This window comes from Bolinopsis microptera, chromosome 6 (genome assembly GCF_026151205.1).
Source record: "Bolinopsis microptera isolate Bmic1 chromosome 6, MBARI_Bmic_1.0, whole genome shotgun sequence".
NCBI classification, from domain to species: Eukaryota; Metazoa; Ctenophora; class Tentaculata; order Lobata; family Bolinopsidae; genus Bolinopsis; species Bolinopsis microptera.
In genome coordinates this window covers 6,951,330-6,977,060 of record NC_087077.1, presented here as the reverse complement: position 1 = coordinate 6,977,060, position 25,731 = coordinate 6,951,330, and the positions used below count along the sequence as shown (strand labels likewise).

Sequence of the window (25,731 nt, the reverse complement as noted above, 5' to 3'; positions counted from 1 at the left end):
GGTAATCCAATCACCTGATCGCACGTAATGAATAAACTCGTTATGCTTCATATCTCGGTCATCTGAGAAGCTACAGTTTTAATTCTTTCAGGACAAACGTAATTCGAATGGCCAAACACAATTTAATAACATTAAGCTTGATCCAACTATCCAAACTATCAAATAAATGTGAAAATGAACCTTCATTTGAAAAAAATGAACGCGAATATTTTTCGAGTTGACAAATTCCTCGAACCAGTGGTGGTACTAAGTCATATCAGAAGGAAGTATTTAAATTGGGCACTCAGTGACTGAGCTATAAAGGCCAACGTATGGGTACTGACTTTTGGCCCACCCTGTATAATTACTGCTACTTAATACAAATTTTTATCATTACGGCCTTGAAATAGTTTGACATAAATATCCACAACAACGTGTCCGTGGCAACAATTTTAGTATTGGTCGTCACAGCTAAAATTCCATGGCTCATGATTAGCTTAAAGCTTTAAAGCCAGCTAACGGTAAATTGTCCTACCCTGACCTCTTGTTTTCGTCACTAAAAAACGATCAAATTACTCTAATTTCATCTGATATAACCAAGAAGCTCACCACAATACAGTAACACAAAGTTAACACAAACTATCATAACTTTAAGACGTGACTTTTCAACGAAGCTCAATCCAATCTAAAAATAACGAATTAACCACAGCTGGGGGTCAGAATAGCACGTCTCACAGGGGTGGTAATGAAACACAAACCTGGTAATGAAACATAAACCTGCATTACAATACTCTGTAAATCTAATAGTAGAACAACTGATGTCATGATGTGTGTCACCCTGTCCTGAAATTAGGGACGTGGTTCTATGGAGCTAGGTAATTGAGGGAAATGAGCTGGAATGTAATCTAACATAATACGTTGGAATAGTATGGCATTATGGCAACATATTATCATCAAATTATGTAGATTGCAGTCATTAAATTTCTATGATTAACTTAGTCGAAAAGGTATAGATTTTATTGATTGGATTTTTGAACATAACCTAGGTCTAGTAAAGCTGAGAAAAATATATATAATAACCCATCAAGGTGAGCGACATATTCAACCACAAATACGCTAGGTTTAACAGAGACTGAGATAACCAAGGCAACAGAATGGAAACATGATACTTGGTGCCCATCAAAACATACTTTACCCTGTTACCACACATTTGTGTGAGGATTTTAACAATCGACCCGTGATTCACGTGATAGTGATATCGTGGTTTAGAGATGTTACTGTCATAACAATGTTATTGTTTAACATCATAGATTATGAAAATGTTCTCGTGTTTCCATCTGAAATCTGCATTTTTGACAACTCAGGGTCCTTGGTAAGAGTGCTTAGCGACACTATCAAAAAATATACTCGAACTTGAATTTTATAACTAAGAAATGGGCTCATTTTAACGCAGCAACTTGATGTAGAATATGTTGTACACTTGACTGGCAGAGCGGCTGTCAGATTGGCTGGAATTCTTAGTATAACAGGTTGATTGCATGAATATAATACTCAACAAATATGAATTAGTCGCCTGAATCCTGATATATTATAAAATATATAATATAAGGAACAGTATACGTCGGCTGGCTGATAATGATATTATCACATCTTACTTGTAATAGGGCAAATAACTAACGGGTGACTCCTTTCAGCGAGCGTGATATTAAAGGACATGAAGTGTGACTTTGATCTGACTCCGATACAAGAAGCTATCATACCGGCCATAGTTTTCTTCTTTTACGCTATCGGTAAGTCTTAGAGATTTTATTAGTATTAATAATTACATTAGATGCTACATAAATCTTTTCGTAAATCTTGTTATCAGGTTATTCACACAGTACTGTTTTTAATGTTTTCGATTTTTTTCTCAATTCTAAAACCTACTTCAGTTCCAACACCTTTCACCCCCTGCAGGCAGTATAGTGGCAGGTAAGTTATCAGACGTGTATGGTCGTAAGAAAGTACTGCTAATAGGAATGGTGGTGCTAGTGATCAGTGCTCTGTTATCTGCCTTCGTTCCGTCCTTCTGGCTCTTCATTTGCTGTAGAGGTGTCACTGGATTTACAATCGGTGAGTCTCTCTCAAACTCATTCACAAAACTGCCACTCAAGCACAATTTGAATTTGTATCAGATTTTCTAGTTTCTACCATAAAACACTGATCTGTATTTGTTATAGAACTTAACGTCCACTATCTCAAAATCAATCTTTAAACTTTTATGATGCAAAATCATTCATAACATATGATTGAGCGTTGAATGGAAAGTAAAACAGTAATCTGTCACCCGATAAAACATTTGTCATAATTACAATTGTGGGGTTTGTTAAGACTTAAGAGCAATCATCTTTGTGTGACCATCATTTCACAACCTTATCCAGACACTTAGTTTGTGTGGTACAATAAACCAAGTAATACAGTGTATGAACTTAATAAATTATAATTAAATAAATAAAAACTTACAAATTGTAGTAACACATACGATTTTAGTAATAATATTTGATTCATTTAACACATCGTCATAATTGTATACTTATCTTTAAATGTTATAAGCAAGATGCAAAAAATTTAAACAGTTTGCCTTGTTTCTTAAATTTTGAGCGGCACTTGAAATTTGGTAACGAGTCTTGAAACACCCAGTAGTTCATCTGCCACAACTTTTTCATCATCACTAATCGTCGTCCTCAGCGTCATCCTCGATATTGTTGTTGTTGCAGTTAGCTTTCTTAATAGTTCATCTGCCAAAATGTCTGTCTGTGCTATTAAACGAGCGCTCTTAAAGTGCCCCAAGTTCATCTGCAACAATCAGGATATCAATGAAGGATCCGGAAATCTTGGTTATAATTTAGCTCTTGTTTCGTACGTGTAAAGCCATCTTGCTGAGCGTGAAATTACATTAATAATTACATTAATATTTAATAATTAATGATTATGCTAATATTCAATCAGTTATTGCTCTATCAAAAGAAATGTTGGTCGAGACTACCAAAAGCTGAAAACCATAAATAAAGATAAACTATACATTAGTTGGTAAACACAGATTGTCATATCATAGTTTAACTCAACCGATCAAAAATTGTCAACGTGGCTTGGGTTGCAACTTAACAAATAAACGTCCTCTGTGTAAATTGACTTTGGACCTTTGGAATTCAAATTAGCACAGAAAGCTTGCTTACTTGATTCAATTTTGATCCAATTTCATTAAATTATCTCTTCCGTCACGATTCACCCCAGGTACAACCCCTAAATTTGTAAATTGTTTGATTAAATGATATTTTTTCTTCATTCCGATAAATACCAGTCCTGGTTTCCACCAGGACAGGCGAAGGATCCCCTGATGATAGCCTTGCTTGCCCTGAGAATATAACCCAAAATCTAACATACTATTTCTCTTAGTATTCAACATAACATGTTTCTAAGGCTATTTTGTGCTCAAGATGCCAGATAATCTGGCAAAATGCTTCAAATTTTCTCAAAACTTTTCCGGAGGCTCCGCAAAATAAACGAGAAGCATCAACAACGATTCTAAATGTACCACTACACAGTGAGCAGTACGAACGATAAGTCTCAGCTATTGTCATGAGCGGTCAATCCTTGATCTGTAACCATAAAGGCTAAAGCGGTTCTCTTGTTTTCTTCATTTTTTATCACACCGCTTGGAGAACAAATAACCTATAAATAGTTAATACTGCTACATTAGCCCCGTCGTGAGTTGCAACATCGCCATATTGTAGAACTCAACTCATTGCAGCTCAGTTATTGTCTCAGATTCCCCTCCAGCGCAATTAGTGAATACCTTCTCCTCGATTCCAATATCTAGCTGATTGAGATTATGCCAATTTCACTAAATGAGTCTCATGACTCTCATTCTCACTCTATCGTAGAGTCAAAAGGCGCTCTCTTGGAAATCATCGTATTTTTTATTGGCGTTCTTATTCTGTTGTTCCGAGTAGCCTTGACGATCTGTCCTCCTCTTTGTAGAGATGGCAACAATTTTGACATACCTCCGGACAGAAGGCTGAAGACCGGTGAAATATTTAAGAATGAGCCAACAACTGAAATGAAAAGTGCCGATGTGTACCTGAACATGCATATGAGGAGTTCGTAAACAAGACTGGAGATTAAGGAAATATTAAAACAGCTGGATTGAGGAAGTTTATTCGAACAGTTAACCTAAAGATTTACATCCGAACAAACAGCATAATTTGAACAATCAGCCGAAAACTTCAGATTTCGTTATCGGGTTTGTGAACGCCGATGTGCACGACTGCCTTTGGTTGGAATTATTCCAGAGGAACTGTTTTCGTTGAAGTGCGTAGCAAGCTGTAGACAGTATGGGTCGGTAAAAAACGGCCAAGAAGAAAACAAAACTTGCTGGTTGAATCAGTGATTAAAAGTGTGTCCAATCTTTGTGTTTGTTGAGCTTTCTGTGTTGGTTGAGCTTTTTGAACCTATTAATGCTTTCCATACAAAGTTACAACAAAGTCTTCATGTTATGTATCCTGGGTTTTGACAGGATATTACCCGCTTAAAATATTTCCATCGCTTTATATAATACTCAATAAATGTAATAGATTTGTAGTGTTGTAATTAGTTTACAACTATATATCGGAAATCCTCAATTGTAAAACTGTAATTAATTCAAATTATGATAACTTTTTGTCTGAATCCAATGAGGTATGAAAAGAAAGGTACCTTGTCTGCAGATTATGACTTCTGGTTATCTTCTATGAATTTTAAATTTCTAAGTCTAATTGAAGTCATTTATTATTTTTTATCAGGTAAGGTTTTAAACATTGTTCTTTGCTGAACTGAATAACTTCAGATGGCGACTGATACTCTTAACATTGATTGGAATGGATTTATCAAAAATTATAAAACTGTCTTCTTCACAATTACATTACATTTAATAAAACTACAAAACTTTGTTTTTCTTTCTTCCTCATACTACATCGTAATAATTGACTAGTAATTACTGATTACCAGCCTAATATCAAGTCATTGGTCGATTATTACACAAAGCTCATTGAATGGCAATGACGATTGACGATGACACAAGTTACAACCCGTATTTACACTCAGAATTGAGTTGGATAATTTTCCGGTACGAGATTGAAGACGGATTCTATAACCAACCAACCAATAAAAGAAACTAAAATAATTTAATTCGTTCCATTCGTATAAACATTATTCAATGTGTACCCTCACTCTTCAATGAGGGTGTAAATGTTTCTAAATTAGTTAAGAATTAAACATTTTTAAAAATAAAGATTTAGGAAACTTAATGAATAATCTAATGTAATGCTATGTCTAACATTCACGGATCTCTAACAGTTTATTTTATCGAACTTATAAAGAGGCACTTATCCTCTTTTGAATTGTTAAATCCTTGGTGTCTAATCCTTGGCCCTGTGTGATATGTCATTACAAAAATGGCAAATATTTCCGCCAATTTTTCACTTCGATACGATGGTGAATATAATTCTACAGTCAATAATATGCTTTATGATACGTCATGACTGGCTCACATTTACGCTTATGCTATGACTTATGACTATTCATATCTTTGGTTGAGATTGATATTTTTTGATGCGGTAAAAAGTATCGATTAGGAAATACTTAAAACTTTATCGTCATCGTAAAATAAAAATCTATACTCTTTACAGTACGTAGCTAGAAGATGACTGATGAAGAGAAATCAGAACATTACTGATTTCATTTCCGCGATTATAGCTGCATTTCGATCAGCGAGTTTCTAGTAAGCCTATAATTAGAACTTCGGTTCGGTTCCACAGAGGAAACTTATGGTTCGGTTTGGTTCGGGTTTGCCTACATATTATAAATCAAGAGGCTTGCATATAATGAACATATTAACATGGGTGCAGAGTTGAGTCTGTACGGAACCTAGTAGTTTCAGTTCCTTGTTTAACTTGCCGTACAGCAAGGACATCCACTACTTTAGCCCGGCGAGGCACAAAGCTCACTCTACAACTCCGTGTCAAATGTTTCATTATGCCATCCTATGAGGTCGTCTACATATTATCTAAGGTACATATTATTATAATTATAATTATTAAGGTTTACCCACCTCTGAACCCTAATAAATAATTCACATTGAGCTGTTTCTCTTAACTTAGTTAGTATTGTTTGCAGTTATATGTAATGTAAATGTAGTCACATACTTATTTTGAAGTACCTGTAGAACTCAACTCCTTGCAGCTCAGTTATTGTCTCATATTCCCCTCCAGTGCGAATAGTGAATACTTTCTCCTCGATTCCAATATCTAGCTGATTGAGATTATGCCAATTTCACTAAATGAGTCTCATGACTCTCATTCTCACTCTATCGTAGAGTCAAAAGGCGCTCTTTTGAAAATCATTGTATTTTTTATCGGCGTTCTTATTCTGTTGTTCCGAGTAGCCTTGACGATCTGTCCTCCTCTTTGTAGAGATGGCAACAATTTTGACATACCTCCGGACAGAAGGCTGAAGACCGGTGAAATATTTAAGAATGAGCCAACAACTGAAATGAAAAGTGCCGATGTGTACCTGAACATGCATATGAGGAGTTCGTAAACAAGACTGGAGATTAAGGAAATATTAAAACAGCTGGATTGAGGAAGTTTATTCGAACAGTTAACCTAAAGATTTACATCCGAACAAACAGCATAATTTGAACAATCAGCCGAAAACTTCAGATTTCGTTATCGGGTTTGTGAACGCCGATGTGCACGACTGCCTTTGGTTGGAATTATTCCAGAGGAACTGTTTTCGTTGAAGTGCGTAGCAAGCTGTAGACAATATGGGACGGTAAAAAACGGCCAAGAAGAAAGCAAAACTTGCTGGTTGAATCAGTGATTAATAGTGTGTCCAATCTTTGTGTTTGTTGAACTTTTTGTGTTTGTTGAGCTTTTGAACCTATGCATCGGAAATCCTCAATTGTAAGACTAATCAATTTGAATTATGACAACTTTTTGTCTGAATCCAATGAGGTATGAGAAGAAAAGGACCTTGTCTGCAGATTATGACTTCTGATTATCTTCTACGAATCTTAAATTTCTAAGTCTAAGTGAAGTCATTTATTATTTTTTATCAGGTAAGGTTTTAAACATTGTTCTTTGCTGAACTGAATAACTTCAGATGGTGACTGATACTCTTAACCTGGCCTTGAACGGAATGCATTTATTAAAAGTTATAAAACTGTCTTCTTCACAATTACATTACATTTAATAAAACTACAAAGCTTTGTTTTTCTTTCTTGCTCATACTACATTAAGCTCGTAATAATTGACTAGTGATCACAAGCCTATACATTAAGCTTGTAATAATTGACTAGTGATTACCAGCCTAATATCAAGTCATTGGTCGATTACTATACCCAGCTCATTGAATGGCAATGACGATGACACAAGTTACAACCCGTAATCCGTATTTACATTCAGAATTGAGTTAAGTCATTTTCCGGTACGAGATTACAGTTAGATCAGCAGGTTTGTACGTCTCGAAGTATAAGTAACTTGCCTATAATTATTATTATTTCGGTTTGTTCGGTTCGGTTCGACGAAAAGAAAATCGTAGTTCGGTTTGGTTCTGCCAAAAATTCCTGAATAAGTTGTTTCCTACATCTGAGGCCGTCCGTTTACATGCTGAAATTTGTATAGTCCAAGAGTAATCAAACACATAATATGAACAATTGACCAACATTGCAGTGAGTTAGGTCATAATACTATACATGAAAATATTAATAACGTAATATTATTCAACAATTTACACTTCTTTTGTTTTCAGTAACTGTTTACAGTCAATGTGGTTACACAATACACATTTCCCTTACTCCTTTACCTGTAAAGTTGTTTAGTCTTGTTATAGTAGTGATCCTCTCAAGAAACTTCGTAAAACTTGTCCACCACCATCTTATCATGTCGAAAGAAGAGCCGAGTCAGTCTACCGAGGAAAACTTCGGCGATGGTAAAACTGCACAGCAAGTATTCACGTTCTCTTGGTTTTCTTTGGGACTCCTCATTCTCTTCTTTTGCCTTTGGTTGCTGTTGAAGATGTGTCTCCCTCTCTGCAGAAAAAGCATCAATTCTCAAATAAGTCCGGACAGACGACAGAAGACTGGGGAAATTTATTCGAACAGTCAACCGAAGGAGGCAGAATTTTGATAATTATCAGGCTCAGCTGAGAAAACTGAGAATTTGTGATACCCAGGGTCCGTGTGTGTGAACGACTGCTTTATTACGATTATTTCAGATAATAGCTTTGGTTTAACTTTCAAAGGAGTGCGTAAAAAGCTGTTTACGAATTACGTTATAATATAAAAAGGGTCAGGGACTATACGTAATTTGTTATAAGGATGGCTTGCAGATTGTCGTGTGTCTCAACTCTAAAGATTGTAGAACTTTTCACGGCTGACGGATCCCAGTATTCCTCGAAGTAAGGGAAATGTCCATTTTAAAGTTGAAACTAATGATAAGCAGCCTGTTCTAATCTAATTGTGATATATGCCCCATCCACATGTAATGAAATGAAATGAAATGAAATGAAATAATGTGCTTGTATACCGCTCATATGGTTAGCAACTGACACAAGTGCCAGGTACTAACCATGTTCTAAAGGGTAAGGTGAAAATATCCAGCAACAAACAACTAATATTATACAAATTATACAATATGTGCCCCTCTCTTCAATGAGGGTAAGGTATTGAATATAGTTGGTAGTGAAGATTAAGGTAACGTAATAAAACAAACATAGTCATCGCCGTTTAAAAACTTTTTAAGTTTCGCCCAGACGTTTATCAGTCATCAAGATGAAGTATTTATCATTTCCAACAAGGCGGGAATGCACAAAATGTCCACCAGTTCTGCAACTTTGCCAGGGTGATGAATATAATGCTACAATACAACCTCACAGACTGTGAGTTTAACTTATCATCGAATGTTTCTTTATTTGTATAGTTGTTTGTATAGTTCTGGTATAGCTACCCTCTTATTCTCTAAATATACCTCGTAAGACTTTTCCAACACCATCATATCATGCCGGAAGAAGAGCTGAACCAGACTGCAGAGAATCATAACCAGGAAGGCATAACTCTTCACAAAGTATTCATGGTATCCTTCTTCGTTTTGGGAATCCTCGGTTTTTTGTTTTGGGCGTTGTTGAGGATTTTTCCCCCTCTATGCAGAGATGCTTCGGTGAAACAATTTCCGGACAGACAGCTGAAGACTGGAGAAATTTACCCGGAAATAGTTGTAAACAAGCAGAGGATGAAAAGTAACGCAGTTTTTTTACATGCACTTGAATAGTATTTAGTAGGGACTGGAATGTTTAGACTAAACGCTAAAAGCATTTATCCGAACAGAATGCGAAAGACTGGGAAATTTCGGACACATAATATCTAAAAAGTGGGGAAGTTTAATATTCGGTATCCGGCTGTAAGAACATTTGTTTTGGCTTCAATTCTTTTACTTGATGGTATACTAAAGTTGGCGCTGTTTTGTTGGATGAAATGTTTATAAAGTTTTTAATGATTTGAGACAAACTTGAATTTGTGTATCAAAATAATAATATAATTTCTTTGACCATCTATTTTGTGTTATTAAGGCTTAGTTGTAGTGCATGTACGGAACGTTCACTAAAAATGTTCTGTACATATGTTCACTAAAACGCATCTCACGTTCTGAACGTTATGGATAAATTACTAGTAGTGTTCAGTAGGATTTACGTACTCTAGTTCGACACGCACTATAGTTCGAAAAATTAAATTCGCCAGATATCACCCCTGTCGTACTTCGGTACGTGTCGAACTAGAGTCCAGGTAGCGTACTCTAGTCCGACAAATAGTTTCTGCTTATGATCCAATGGCTATTGCTGGGTCCTCATCATAGGATCACAGGGTTCAATGGCAGATACAAATATTTTCTGACATCTAGCAACCATGTGCGGTTATAAATTCCAGAACCTTTCAGTATAGTTTTAATTCTCCTGTTTGCCACTCAGTTCTGGTCTAGTTAACAGGGAAATAGATTGATATCCGACTGATTTCGATTCAGCTGCCAAATCTCTAGACCGGTACTCGGTTACTAGTCGTTTGTGATGATATAAAGTGTGGTACGTGGTAGATATTTATAAAGCGTACTTTACAATCTAGATCTATAAAACGGAGTACGAGTTATTACGTTAGTCTTTTATCTCTCCGCTAAGTCTACAATTCTGCTAGCAAACAATTGAATTATGAGTATGAGGACAATTAAATGTTTATAGACATGGATTATAGAGATTACATTCACACATAATTGAACAGCATGAGACTAGTGGAAAACAAACAAACGAATAGATTACAAGCTCGTAAAGGATCGTTGCTTGAGATCGGAGATTTCAAAACTCTAGTTCGACAGTCAAAGTTATCTTGTCGAACTTTAGTACGTGTCGAACTTGAATCCAGGTAGCGTGCTTTGGTTCGACAGAGTCGAACCTTAGGGTTTGTCGAGCTAGAGTCCGTGTCGAACTTGAATACGTGTACCTTCAGTAGCATAAATACTACTACAATACAATACAATACAAATTGATAATTATCAGTTGGAGAAATTGAGATTTCAAAAAGATTATTTTCATGAATTTTTGTTTTTGATAATCACTGACGTTCACTAACGTTCAATAACGTTCACTACAAAGTGACTGGAACGTGCGTTCAATACGTCAAAATCCACCGTTCACTACAACTAAGTATTAAGGACAGTGTATCACTCGTGTATTCATTTTTTTATGTCACACTTTATTTTACTTCGGTCATTCCAACAGCCACATTGTTACACATTGTGTAACTTGTGTATTAAATACACAAGTGTTACCATCCGATTACAGGAAGCCGAAGGATAATACATTGGGCCAGTGACAGTTAAGGGGGCCGGGGGGAGGGGGGGGGGGGCTTTTGGTCCCATGGAAAAATATTGTTCCTAGCCAAAATTATCGCCAGTCAAAGGTCAGCGCTTAAATGTGTAATTGAATTGCGCGAGCGATTTTCAATCGCGAGCCCTGACAATCGAGTGTATCTTCTCCTACATTTTTTGAGCAATCACCCTGAAACTTTCAGGATATGTTCTATGGATCATTTAGAAGATATCTGTTGAGCCGAATTTTGAGATAGGCCTTAGAAGATTTTTTATTCAATTTTGAAAATCTTGGACCTAATTTTTTTTTCAGATATCACTCCCCTCTTTCAGAAACAACTATGAAATCAATTTCATCGCGTGAAATCGATACAGGAAGATCGCTCTAATTTGTTGGATTGCGGCAAACTGTCAGACACTGCAATAGAAACAGTGTTAAAATGCACATTTTTATTCATGTGCTGTGGCGCTAATTTAATTGATAAAATCTTCAAATTAATGACACTTGATAGATTTGACTTTTATCTTTCGACCATTGTTGTTGTATAATGTGCATAATATACACAAGCGTCAAATAATTGTCTTATAAGTTTACTAGTAGAAGCTCTTACGGCCATTTTCTGCTCGATACGCTAGGGACTCCAGAATCCAGATACACCTTTCTAGACGTACTTTTGACCGTAGAATTAATTTTGAATTTTTGAGCAAGTTAATTTCGTTGGCATATCAGCAAAATTTGCATGAAGATAGCTGAAACACAGCCGCACATGATGGCATTAAAATTAAGCTATTATTCCAGGATTTCGTGCTACATTCAAGTTTCATGAAGTGAGCTGCCTTTAATTGCTTGTAGGAACTAGATTAATCGCTGTACACCAAATTAAGGAAGATATGTGAAATATAATGGTTTATATCCGATGGTAATCTTGTCGGTAAAAAAAAAAACAACCAACAGAAAACTTGTTATGGACGATTAAAATCAGGTGTATTTACACATAGGTACCGTATATGATATACTGTCACCTTGCCGCAACATGGAAAAAAAATGTCCCGTATTATCTCCGTTTGTGAAGCAATTATGACGGAGCTATTTTGGGATTGCGGCAAAATTACCAAGCCTAGCTCACTACCCAAGTTTCGAGTATTTTCGAAGAAGTCGCAAATTTACACTTCATGATCGCTTTAAGGTAGTGTGTACCAAACTGTCTTCGACCGAGACTTTGCTGCAATGGGCAGCTCCTCATTTAACCCTCACACCTAATTTCTCGAGTATTCGGCTGAGTGGACCGGTGGGGGCTGCATAGATCACTCGGAATCCTTAGCTGAGCGTCAACGACGGTCACCCCATGGCTGGTAGCTGGGAATTGAACTTGGTACCTCGCGATTAAGAAGCAGGAAAATTGTAAAATAGAGCAGATCTCAGATTATTCTGAAATCAGTCTAAACCGTTTTTAATCTTCACCATTTTTTTCAGGTGCCAACTACGGGGTGTCAGTGGTGTACTTTACCGAGATAGTTCCTATGAAACACCGCTCATCTGCCATGCTGGGCATGGAGCTCTTTTGGACAGTAGGTACGTCCATTGTTTGTTATAAAGTTGAGCTATGTGAGGAATCAGATATATATAATATATTTAGACGAATGGTGCTGCTCATAATAACACTCCGCATCAGAGAATACTTTAACAATTAACATGTATAGTGTATCTAGTGAATAATAGCATATTATAGCACTATAATAGAATACTAGTATTCGCTTACAGTAAGACACTACACCGTCTAAATCTCATACCGAGATGTTATATTCACAGAACAATCCCTCCCAGACTATAGAATACTCAGTTTATACCATATAAGGCTATCGGTTCATCCCCCGACTTTCGCCGCCTAAATACAGAGTTGTAGCCATCTCATATTAGATCCGTAATTTTTCTGCTGCTATTATGAAGGCCAGATCAGTCGCTTTTAGATTTGATTGAAAGTCAGAAAAAATATCTTTGATGATTCAATAAACATTAATAAAACAAAAAACTTAATTTTCTGTTGATTTATTGAAGTTGTACAATTAATTCGATTAATTACTCAATTAATCGAAGAGTAGGTACTGTAACCTAAAGTAATGTACAGTTTACAAACTGTTCTAACTACAAGTACAGATCAGTAGCAGCTTCTTGCTTCTCTGAAGCACATGATAGCCTTGCAGCAAGTCTTCTTCTCCCTTTTTCCGCCCGTCAGCCTTTTACAGTGATGACTGTATGTAGCACAACTACCCGAATCTGAAATCCATTTCGTATGATGAATTATATCAACAGTCTCTAAGGTGAACAAATCAGTAAGTTAGACCATAAATATATGAAAATATGTATTCTGTACGCATCTGAACATCACTGTTGAAGACACGCCAGTGCAGCAAGTTAGTGATTTTACGTACTTAGGTACAATTATTTCCAGCGACGGTACTATCGACCGTGAGTTGTCAGCTAGGATTCAGAAAGCTTCCGGAGCCTTCAATCAACTGAGTAATATATGGAAAAACCGCAACATCCAGTCTTATACAAAGATCAGGATTTATAAGGCAGCGGTTTTGACAATATTGTTATATGGTAGTGAGGTTTGGAACACAACCAAAAAGCAGCTACATCGCTTTGAGGTGTTCCATCAGCGTTGCTTGAGGAGAATACTTAGGATAAGATGGCTCGATCGGGTTAGAAACACTGAAGTGCTGGAGCGTGCAAAGATAAATCCAGTAGAGACGTACATAGGAGCAAACCGCCTGCGTTGGTTTGGCCATGTCACCAGAATGCCAGACACTAGGCTTCCTAAGTACCTGCTTAACTGGACCCCTGCCCATGGGAGAAGATCTAGGGGCCGTCCAAGAAAGAACTGGAGGAAATGTTTGCTGGAAGATGCTGCAGCGTTTACAGGAAACACTGACATAGACCTAGAAGGAGCGAGCGAGATGGCTAGTGACCGCAAACTTTGGAGGGAGATGATACGTCACAAACGGGAGTTCATTGGTGCAGGCCACTCGAATGATTGAGGAGACCTAATCAAGTACAAGTACACGCATAAATTCCATACTTTTATTAAATCAATTTAAAATTTACAAACCTTGGGAACATGCCAAATAAAATGTGACGCGTAAAAGAAACAATGAAATTATATTTACAGTTAAGGCGATCAGGACATTCTCTCAGGTTGTAGGCATTTGCAAGACAAGAGCAAGTCATTTGGTTATACTCCACTCCCGAACATGTTTGTAGTATACCCTCCTTTACTTTCACATTCATGATATCCTCATTAACTGCAAATTCCTCAACTTTTAGTTCAAGACTTGAATCATATGTTTGATAACGTAATTCCTTAGCCTCTGAAACTGAGTAAAAATATTAATATTTTTTAGTATATGATAGAGATACACTAATGATTTGTACTATAATGATGATCAATTAGAAGCAGATACCCACCCACGTCCCACGCCATCTAATCCATAACTAGAAAACAGAGATGTGTAAAGAGGATTACAAAATAACATTAGTTCCATAATGTCATTATGGAACTACTGTACTTACTAGAGGTTATAGCAACAAGGATTGCAACCAGCGTGATCAATGAACGCATCTGTATTCCCGAGCTAAGAGAACCCTAAACAGGAATTAAACAGGAATTAAACATTAAATTGTCATAGGGAGCACTAACACTCCCGTTTACATAGCGGTATTTCGATGGCAAAAATATTCTCGCCATCTATATTGCAGAATCCAGAACTGAGCAATGAGTATCATCAAGTAACACTTCGAAAAGTATTCCGACAATTTTAACAATTGACTTAAGTAATCCAATTACGTTAATGGCACTTAAGACTCACATATCAAGCAAATTAAATTCGTGCGTGTATGTGAAATAATCTTTAATGACTTTTACCGTACATTTGTAATACGCGATTAAATCTTCAAATTCGTGATTAAACTAAATACGAATTGGACAAATGAAGGCAGCTCAAATACACACACTTCAAATAATAGCCTTAGTAGCCTCTTTTGATGAGGAATTCATTGTTACTTTTGGCTATCAAATTTCATGTTTAAATGACCAAGCATTTTCGTGGGGCGTGGGCGTGACAGCATGAAATTTGACAACATTAAATATTTTCCTGCCAATTTCAGTTCAAGAACGCCTCATGATCATGTAGCATTAAATTAGTTATCGGATTATTATTAGGCACGCCCTCTTATCTACGTTGCAAAAGAGTGCCGAATTTAACTGTTATTCACCCTACTTACTATGACAAAAGAAAACAAAAAGTGTTAAGGAAAAAACCAAATAATGAAATTTTTACTGTTCTCAATAAGTAAAGTCATAATTTACTTCACCATGAAAAAATAACAGTCTCAATCAGATTTCAAAGTTCGCACAGTTTTATCCTAGACATGCAGTTGAAACTTCAAGTACAGATCAGTAGCAGTTCCGTGCTTCTCTGTAGCACATGATAGCCTTGCAGCAAGTCTTCTTCTCCCTTTTTCCGCCCGTCAGCCTTTTACAGTGATGACTGTATGTAGCACAACCACCCGAATCTGAAATCCATTTCGTATGATGAATTATATCAACAGTAACTAAGGTGAACAAATCAGTAAGTTAGACCATAAATATATGAAAATATGTATTCTGTACGCATAAATTCCATACTTTTATTAAATCAATTTAAAATTTACAAACCTTGGGAACATGCCAAATAAAATGTGACGCGTAAAAGAAACAATGAAATTATATTTACAGTTAAGGCGATCAGGACATTCTCTCAGGTTGTAGGCATTTGCAAGACAAGAGCAAGTCATTTGGTTATACTCCACTCCCGAACATGTTTGTAGTATACCCTCCTTTACTTTCACATTCATATCCTCATTAACTGCAAATTCCTCAACTTTTAGTTCAAGACTTGAATCATATGTTTGATAACTTAATTCCTTAGCCTCTGAAACTGAGTAAAAATATTAATATTTTTTAGTATATGATAGAGATACACTAATGATTTGAACTATAATGATGATCAATCAGAAGCAGATACCCACCCACGTCCCACGCCATCTAATCCATAACTAGAAAACAGAGATGTGTAAAGAGGATTACAAAATAACATAAGTTCCATAATCATGGAATGTCATTATGGAACTACTGTACTTACTAGAGGTTATAGCAACAAGGATTGCAACCAGCGTGATCAATGAACGCATCTGTATTCCCGAGCTAAGAGAACCCTTAACAGGAATTAAACAGGAATTAAACATTAAATTGTCATAGGGAGCACTAACACTCCCGTTTACATAGCGGTATTTCGATGGCAAAAGTATTCTCGCCATCTATATTGCAGAATCCAGAACTGAGCAATGAGCATCATCAAGAAACACTTCGAAAAGTATTCCGACAATTTTAACAATTGACTTAAGTAATCCAATTACGTTAATGGCACTTAAAACTCACATATCAAGCAAATTAAATTCGTGCGTGTATGTGAAATAATCTTTAATGACTTTTACCGTACAATTGTAATACGCGATTAAATCTTCAAATTCGTGATTAAACTAAATACGAATTGGACAAATGAAGGCAGCTCAAATACACACACTTCAAATAATAGCCTTAGTAGCCTCTTTTGATGAGGAATTCATTGTTACTTTTGGCTATCAAATTTCATGTTTAAATGACCAAGCATTTTCGTGGGGCGTGGGCGTGACAGCATGAAATTTGACAACATTAAATATTTTCCTGCCAATTTCAGTTCAAGAACGCCTCATGATCATGTAGCATTAAATTAGTTATCGGATTATTATTAGGCACGCCCTCTTATCTACGTTGCAAAAGAGTGCCGAATTTAACTGTTATTCACCCTACTTACTATGACAAAAGAAAACAAAAAGTGTTAAGGAAAAAACTAAATAATGAAATTTTTACTGTTCTCAATAAGTAAAGTCATAATTTACTTCACCATGAAAAAATAACAGTCTCAATCAGATTTCAAAGTTCGCACAGTTTTATCCTAGACATGCAGTTGAAACTTCAAGTACAGATCAGTAGCAGCTTCTTGCTTCTCTGTAGCACATGATAGCCTTGCAGCAAGTCTTCTTCTCCCTTTTTCCGCCCGTCAGCCTTTTACAGTGATGACTGTATGTAGCACAACTACCCGAATCTGAAGGGGTTTTTTGTACGATTTTCCGGATATCAGCAGTGCTTTCTAAGCTGATAAAATAAGTAAATTAAATAATTTGTTGCATTATCAAATTCCATGATTATTAATCGATCTAAATTTAACTAATCTTGGGTACATGCCAAAATAAGATTTGGCGTGTGTAGGAAACAAACAAATTATACTTACAGTTAAGGCGTTCAGGACATTCTCTCAGGTTGTAAGCACTTGCAAGACAAGAGCAATCCATTTCGTTATACTCCGCTCCTGAACATGTTTGCAGTATATCTGCTTCCACACTTTCCAGAATAGGTTCATCATTATTCACAGTTTCCATAATAGGTTCATCATAATACACACTTTCCATAATAGTTTCAACATAACTAGGTTCAACTGAAAATAAATATTGATATTATGTAGTTAATATCGCAAGGAATGCAGCGATTTTGATCATTGACCATCACTGTTATTACTGGACATCTTCTGGACCAATCATAGGACGAGTGGAACATTTTTCAACAGAGCAACTATGTTTCTTATCTTTAGATAAGGAAATTTAAATTCGAATTCCATACTTACTAGAAGTTACGACAACAAGTATTGCAGCCAACGTGATCAGAGAACGCATTTGCATTTCTGAAACTATAGACTTTGAGAATATAAGGCGTTGCCATAGCGAAAAATCAAAGAATGCTTTAACAATTTAACACCGATGGCGAAAATAATCTCAGCATCATTAACGAACATTTCTTAAAGTATGCTGAGAATTTGTTCACTGGTTACAATTGCCTAAAAATTTAAATTTCGAAATTGGCATTAAACACCCCTACAATTATTGCATTAAGCTACATTACTGTAGTGTGTAAAATAATCTGACCAAAACAAATTAATAAATACGCTAAAGCTGAAAAACACGTTCAAGTTTCAAGTTTTAAAATTCGAAGACTAAAAGCAGCTTAACTACAGACTCTGTGGAAATTAGTCCCTCGAAGTAATTTGTCTAAAATCATGTTTCAATGAGTGATTTCAGCGCGACTTTTAGGCTATCGATTCCCATATTATTATTTAAGTTCTTAAGCATTTATGCTGGCGGCATCATTTAACAATGTCCAATATTGAATTTTCTCACCAATGACTTGAATTAAAGAACGTCTCTTGTATCATAATTTAGTTATTACTGATATGGTTCACCACACCCTTTACCCTACCTTGCGATACAATTCTAAATTTAATTTAATTCAGCTCATTTTAACAAAATTCAACAACAAATTATTAAGGAAGTCTTTTAGAAGAAATTATCTATTCATTACTGAATCTAATGCAATCTGATACAGTCAATTTTCTGTCTGGCAAAAGTTACGTCTTGCAAGTGGAATGTGGATTCTAAAAAGAAATATATACAACAAATTAACTGATATAATGTCTAAGTAAAAATGTAGCCTGGTTCTGTAAGAAACAAAAACTAAATAATGACATTTTTGGTGACCTCAAAAGGTAAATCATGGTTTTTAATCTCAACGACAGTTGAGTTATATAATGAAGTTTAATATCAAAAAAGAACAGTCTCACTCAGATTTCAAGTAAAGGTCCAAATCCATATAATATACTTTATAGTTTACAGGTTAAAAGACTGCACTTAGCAGTTGTATTTATTGATGTAGCACATGATAGCTCTGCAACAAGTCTTCTCCTTCTTCTTCCCGTCCTTTAGCTGCTTACAGTGGTGGTTGTACGTGACACAACTGCCGGTATCTGAAAATTAAATTGTCAGATTTGATGCTTCATAGAAATATTTAAAGTTGATCAGAAAGATAAGATGGACCTGAGTATCAATTCAAAATCTGTATCCATTTGCGTCATTTACTGTAGCTAAGGCTTGAACTGCATTCTCTTATATCGTAGAGATCCGCAAGACACGAGCAATCCAGTTCGTTTATCTCCGCCCCAGAACATGTTGAAAACTTGTCTACGCCGATGAAGATATCCTCTTCAAGTTCTTGAAAATAAGATGTCGTTTCGTAAAAATTACAATTTCAACACTATTCTAAAAGCAACATTTATTAATGAGCACTTTTATCTATCTTATTTTATTCCGGTATTTCAACAGCAATGTGGTAAGCATCAGACGCTCCATGAAATATTATCGAAGTAAATTGCATTCTGTACTTCTCTCTGGACTTTTCTCGTCAATTATTATTATAGGTGGTTCTAGGGACCTTATCTTGAGAACCCATGAGATTGCTTTCTTGCCCTTGGGAGCGTCCACGAGGTTGGCACCATTTCTCAGAGAGTAAATTTGGGAGGACTTGATGTAGGTGATGCCACCACAATCTGGTGAAACAGATGAAGTGAAGGGATCAACTTTAATAATATGTACAAATAAAACGTACGGTTTATAATTTGTAAAACTTTATATGAGAGTTATTTACGGAAGTTCAGATGTTTACTAACCAGAACGCATGATACACTCAATCTGTGCTTGTTCTAAATCGTCGTACTCAGAAACTCTGGAACTATATCTACCCCTCAGATATTTCCCGCGGTGTTTCTCCCAGATTCCTGAAAATATTTACACCCTGTTGAAGGACGCACGGACGAAGATCTTCACATATATGATAACAATTAAGTTCTGACTCTAGAGATGCTTGGTTACTTACCAGAGTCTGCAGTTACAGCAACAAGTATTGCGGTGAAAGTAACTAGAGACCACATTCCTTGACTGTTCCGAAACAGTATAACAAATACAATGATCTAAACATAGTGACGTTTAGATTGGAAATAAGTCTATAATTTATTTGATCATTGATCAACTTTTGAAACTTTCAAAGATGCAATGGCCATCAACATTAAACAAATACTAATCGATCAAAACATAGTTTAGAACGAATAACATGGTTTCGAAGGAGCTCTCCAAAATATATCTGGGTAAACGAAAGGCTCCCTAATAATATTTTTCTAACAGCGGCGTACAGTTATTTAGTCTCATCAGTACTGATCTGATCAGAGAAAATCAACAAATCAAATTAATACAATTTTCGTAATTTGATTGAGGTCCTTTTCAACGGAACTGCAGGACTTTTGATGATGATATTATAATTTGAAGGGGTGGTCTGGATTAAAACCTAAAACTTAAAAGTGTATCTTATGTTAGAGATTGTTGATTGAATTTGTTGCCAATGATCCGGGCATGATGATCTTGGTGAATGGCACCGGGCCATCAGAGCTTCCTTTCCCCACTCGTACCTTCATATTTGATACAAGAGAAACGCCATTCTCGGACGTGAGGAGAGTTAGGACTCCTCCAACTACATTAAATTAATTCCTTCTGTAACGTCCTCAATAAATGTATTTAATTGTGAAAATAGTTTAAAACGAACTCAATTATTTATTGAAATGTCTATAATTTGATTCAGATTCACTGCAGTTTGTTGGTAACTGGTGTCCACTCAGATAAAAAGCCATCTTCAAAGTAATGATGTTTCTTAAAATGCAGTAGTAGTTAAAATACAATAGTTAACATCAATCAATCTCTGTCTCAATAATTTTTCAATCATGTTTCAAGGTTTTTAAGACTACATCAATCCATGTTTAACAGCTGCACTTAGCATCCGTGTTTATTGATGTAGCACATGATAGCTCTGCAACAAGTCTTCTCCTTCTTCTTCCCGTCCTTTAGATGCTTACAATGGTGGTTGTACGTGGCACAACTGCCAGTATCTGAAAATTAAGTTGTTATAATATTATAATAATTTGGAGACACCTTTCAAACTAATATGTGCAATGAAAAAGGTATGATGTGGCCGTGAATTGTGAAACATATTAGATATAATATATTATATTATGATTTGCATTTAGCATCATGTACCATAGCTAAGGTTTGAAGCGCATCCATTTACATTGTAGAGATCCGCGAGACAAGAACAACCCATTTCGTTTATCTCCTTTCCAGAGCATGACATAACCCTGCCTTCCGCTAAATCTGTCTCAAATTCTGGAAAATAAGAAGTGTGTTGGAAGAATCGCGATATTAATTGATAACACTTTATTCTAAACAGTGCATTAATCAAATAGTGTACTCATGATCTATTATAGTATTAGCTGTATCTATATTTCACTCCAACAGCCATGTATTTTTAAATGGAATCAGCTATTTTAAGTCTAAAGATCTCAGATGAAAGAAAGCTGAAACTGTACATACAATTTCATGAAGGTGAAGTGCATTCTGTACCTGTTTCACGGATCGGTATCATGAGGAGCCAGGAGGTTGCTTTCTTGCCCTTGGGAGCGTCCACGAGGTTGACACCGCTTCTCAGAGAGTACTTTTGAGAGGACTTGATGTAGGTGATACCACCACAATCTGGTGAAACAGATGTAGACAAAGGATCAACATTATAAGAAATAAAACGTACAGTATCATTGGCGAGGATCAAATTGATCAAAGATAATAAAAAGTTGTTCTTTGACATGATTATCAAGTTTGTCCCTCATTTCTGACCTCAATTACATCAGTATTTGTTGAACTGCAAATTAAAGTAATTTTCTACATGCAGATTTAAACTAACCAGATCGCATCATACACTCAATCTGTGCTTCTTCTAGATAGTTGTACTCGGACACTCCAGAACTGTATTTACCCCTTAAAACTTTTCCGCGGTGTTTCTCCCAGATTCCTGGAAATATTTAGACCCCGTTGAAGGACGCACTGAGGAGGACCTTGACGAATATTATCACAATTAAGTTATACTTCTAACTCTAGAAATTTAAAATGTTTTCTTACTGGAGTCTGCTGTTACAGCAACAAGTATTGCAGCGAATGTCACCAGAGAACGCATTCCTCGACTGCAGCGAAACAGTATAACAATAATTTAAACTAAAGTCGAGCTAATATTGGAACTAACAAACAGTCTATTATTTAATGAAAACTTTCAAAATAAAATGGCCATAAACACACACTAATCGATTAAGCATAATTGAACAAAAATGTATCCGGGTAATCAAAAGGCTCCCTGATAACATTTTTCCAGCAGCGCCACATAATTATTTAGTCCCATCGATACCGATTATATATAATATGTTTGTGTTGTAATTTCATTAAGGTCATTTCTAAATGCAAGACTATCGTTTTTAATATTTGAAGGGGTGCTCTGCATTGAGACATTTTATTTTTTGTTAGAGATTATTGATTTAATTTGATGCTAATGATCCTGACATGATCACTGAAGATCTTAATGAATGGAATCAGGCCATCTGAACCTCCTCTCCTCACCCGTATATGGTTTAAAAAACAAACACAATTATTTGTAGAAATTAATTTTTAGATGGTCCGTTCGAGTAATGTCAGCGGTGGAGACGGTGGTGACGCCAACTCCAACATATTTAACCCAAAGAAAAAATCATTTGTATCAATAACCAGTACATTAATGATCAGCTTCGCCACGTTCAACAACCGTGGGCTCGGTGTTCAGCAAGATGGCAGCCAACATACATAGTAAACGTGGGTTACTAGGATTAGACTGTGAAAAGTACAATGTCGACATTTGCGCTCTTACTCTGCAGGAAACTAAAGTCACCGAATCAGACAGCCTTGTTTTGCGCAACTGTTTTAACTTGTTTCTGTTCGAGCAGTTGGACAGTCATGGTAGAAAAAACAAACACAATTATTTATTGAAATTAACGACAATAATTTAGTCATAAATTAACTCTGAGTGCTGTTTATAACGGTAACTGGTATTCAATTAGAATAATGCTATCTTTAAATTACTGACGTTGTTCAAAATTTTGAATCATACGACATACAGTAATTATAGTTCAACAGTTCAACATCAAGAAATGACAATCTCAACCATCTTTCAAGGGTTACATAAATCCACAGCTTAGCATCCGTGTTTATTGATGTAGCACATGATAGCTCTGCAACAAGTCTTCTCCTTCTTCTTCCCGTCCTTTAGATGCTTACAATGGTGGTTGTACGTGGCACAACTGCCGGTATCTGAAAATTAAGTTGTCAGATGATAGATCTTCTGGTTTCGAGGAGAAACTTATATACTTGTTTTGACACGTGACGGTGGTTCTGGGATTTGATTGGCCAATTCTGAAAGATGCTTGGTAAATCGTTGTCACAGGTCAGGAAGGATATGTTTCACCTCCCCACCACTCACCAGTATCCAAGTTTGATACTTTAAACTTGTAAGTGCTGCAAAAGAGAGAAATTATGGGGCTGTGGACCATTTAAAATGTTTATCCATTTAAGTCACTTACTGTAGCTAAGGCTTCTACTGCATCCTCTTTCATTGTAGAGATCAGCTAGACAATTGCAACCCATTCTGCTTATCTGTAACCCAGAGCATGTTATAACTCTGTTATTGCTCATGTCTCCTCTGGAACTAAGTCTCAGTTCCTCCGAGATACCTGAAGTTTTTCAGATGTAACACAACCCACTAAAGAACAGTCCATGCAAGATTCGTCGATAATTTAAATTATATAAATCAATCACACAATGGATGAAGGATTGAATCATAATGGAACATAAGATTCCACCTTTACAAAATGTGGACAAATATTTAATACATTCAGCACTATGTAACACACACTATGTAACACCCGCTGAATTAATTACTGAGAACTTTGACGAGTATGATCAGATTTAAGTTCTGACTCGAAAAATGTCTTTTGGTTACTTACCAGATTCAGCCGTCGAAACAACAAGTATCACAGCCAATGTGATGAAGGAACGCATTTCTTAACTACAGCGAAACACTTTTAAACATGAAATAAGTTTCGTTTAGATTGAATTTGTATGATTAATGATCATTGATCAAACAATGATCCTGACGTCATGATGTATCTTGATATGGCAGAAAAAAAACTCAGTTATTACAAAAGGCGAATTTCTAAACATTTTAAAATATAACAAACAAAAGCTCCGTGGCTATTTTCGTTAGCTATAAACTTCATTTCTATCAGATTAACTTTTAGACTTATTTGTAAGCTTAGGAAAACATTAAATTGTTTATCAAAAAATAATGTTCCACTAAAATCTAATTAATATATGCGGACTAAATGGCTAAAGGACTATTTGATCGGTCCTTGACTCCATCGATAATTATTAAATTATCTCATGGCAACCTAACAGACACCTTCAACCTGCTATGATAGAATTATTGAAAAAAACTCTTCGCATTAAGTTCAATCCTTTAACTTCAGTCCTATGATGAGGAGAAAGGAACTTTACTAACATTTAATGTGGTCCTCAAAGCAAAGTTCTTAAAGCAAAGTTCTTAAATATTAATTAGAGGTAATTGTACGTCTTGACTCTTGATGATAAAGTATCATTTTATTCTCATGTCGCCGCCGGTCAACATCGAAACATGTCGTATCGGTCCCCAGATGAATGAATTGTTTAGACTACGGTGACGAATTAACGTAACAACCCATTAAACAATAAACATTTAACAAGTAGTTTACGTAATATTAGTACGCAATATTGGTACTATACGAGTATAATATTATGGAATATGTTATAATATGTATAGTAGTGGTAGTATCAGATGCTATCGCAGAGTTGGTGATCTCTTGCACTTTTCCAACTCGACGACGGTGAAAATAGGGCTTGTCATGATATCATGGATCGCTTAGGTTCCACCAGGATCTGGTAGTCCTCATAATTCTGCGGCCTCTATGTATCGTCATCTCGCACAACTCCGTAAGACCCTTGTGAGTTAGGCATGTGAAAATTTGCAGCCTTCCAGATATTGATTGGGTTAACAAGGTGTCGTACGTCACCTCAAGATTGGGTGACAGGGGGCTCACCAGTCCAGAACCCAATTGATTGGGTCTGAGGTCACGTGATTATGAGCCTGAGGTCACGTGACTGTGACGTCACCAGAGCTTGTTCTCCGTTTCCCGCTCATTGGACCAAGTGAGCTTGCATGCTTGTGAATGTGGGTGTAAGTACAGCTGTACTGTAGTTTATATCTAATTGCCCCCTATTATAGAAACCGTTAATTTATTTTCTGACAGAAAGCTAGAAATTTACCAAAATATCGACATTGTTATAAACTAATTTTTATGAACATCACTGACCTAAAATTGCACGAGAAATCGATTAAACTTGGTTTCAGAGCTCAACGATGCTTCCTCATGACTTAAAATCCATGTTTTATCGATAAAATCAACATTATGATCCTGTTGATTAATTAGTAACAGGTAACAAATACGCAGAAACAACCATCACACCTACATTGCATTCTTAAATGGATCGATTTTGAGTGATCAATAATCAACGTGATGATACGCTCACAGGCTACCACGTCTCGTGTAACCCTAGGACTCTAACACTTAACAGACTCAAACACGCTCACAGGCTTCCACGTCTCGTGTACCCTAGGATTTGGTTTTGGATCGGACACTCAAAACAATGATAGAGGAGCGGTCTACACGCTCACAGGCGCCGGGACAAGTCAAACTAGGCAAAATCGCGGTGAATTTGCAGCGAAAGATAATGTATTTGCAGAGCTAAGTTAGATGTCATAAATTCGTTAACTAGAGAACTAGCTTGTTAGCTTGCAAAATAGGTAGCAACAGGCTCGTCAGGCAAAACAATAGCATCTATATTAATAATCTTAAGTGTTAAGATCTAAACAGA

General features: G+C 36.1%; 4 protein-coding genes and 2 long non-coding RNA genes across 8 annotated transcripts in view; 3 read left to right on the top strand and 3 right to left on the bottom strand.

Annotated features, from left to right (window-relative positions):
- Nucleotides 1-25,731, top strand: part of LOC134816726 (arginine and glutamate-rich protein 1-A-like) — a 1,122,901-nt gene that overhangs the window by 357,422 nt on the left and 739,748 nt on the right. The window lies entirely within an intron of this gene.
- The window catches only part of LOC134816502 (cell surface glycoprotein 1-like), a 79,089-nt gene that overhangs the window by 12,185 nt on the left and 41,173 nt on the right, over nucleotides 1-25,731 (top strand). The window lies entirely within an intron of this gene.
- Nucleotides 1-25,731, top strand: part of LOC134816501 (synaptic vesicle 2-related protein-like) — a 47,240-nt gene that overhangs the window by 5,763 nt on the left and 15,746 nt on the right. The window contains exons 4-6 of the mRNA XM_063825364.1: nucleotides 1,674-1,769; nucleotides 1,936-2,091; nucleotides 12,382-12,480. Coding sequence (XP_063681434.1) covers nucleotides 1,674-1,769; nucleotides 1,936-2,091; nucleotides 12,382-12,480 — 351 coding nt within the window. The remainder of the gene's footprint in view (nucleotides 1-1,673; nucleotides 1,770-1,935; nucleotides 2,092-12,381; nucleotides 12,481-25,731) is intronic.
- Nucleotides 16,897-17,733, bottom strand: LOC134817646 (uncharacterized). The gene is made up of 3 exons (XR_010160543.1): nucleotides 17,667-17,733; nucleotides 17,277-17,480; nucleotides 16,897-17,090 (listed from the first exon to the last, which is right to left on the bottom strand). It is a non-coding gene; the product is annotated as an uncharacterized LOC134817646 (long non-coding RNA).
- LOC134816504 (uncharacterized) lies at nucleotides 18,573-22,035 on the bottom strand. 2 transcript variants are annotated; one of them, XM_063825371.1, is made up of 5 exons: nucleotides 21,865-22,035; nucleotides 21,650-21,757; nucleotides 21,316-21,444; nucleotides 20,953-21,078; nucleotides 18,573-18,839 (listed from the first exon to the last, which is right to left on the bottom strand). In XM_063825371.1, exons 1-5 carry the CDS (start codon nucleotides 21,917-21,919, stop codon nucleotides 18,724-18,726), a joined length of 534 nt encoding a protein of 177 aa, XP_063681441.1. In that variant the 5' UTR covers nucleotides 21,920-22,035; the 3' UTR covers nucleotides 18,573-18,723. The 2 variants fall into 2 exon arrangements, with proteins under 2 accessions (XP_063681441.1, XP_063681440.1); XM_063825370.1 differs by lacking the exon at nucleotides 18,573-18,839 and adding an exon at nucleotides 20,546-20,804.
- Nucleotides 22,724-23,849, bottom strand: LOC134816506 (uncharacterized). Its single transcript, XR_010160414.1, has 3 exons — nucleotides 23,769-23,849; nucleotides 23,346-23,495; nucleotides 22,724-23,076 (listed from the first exon to the last, which is right to left on the bottom strand). It is a non-coding gene; the product is annotated as an uncharacterized LOC134816506 (long non-coding RNA).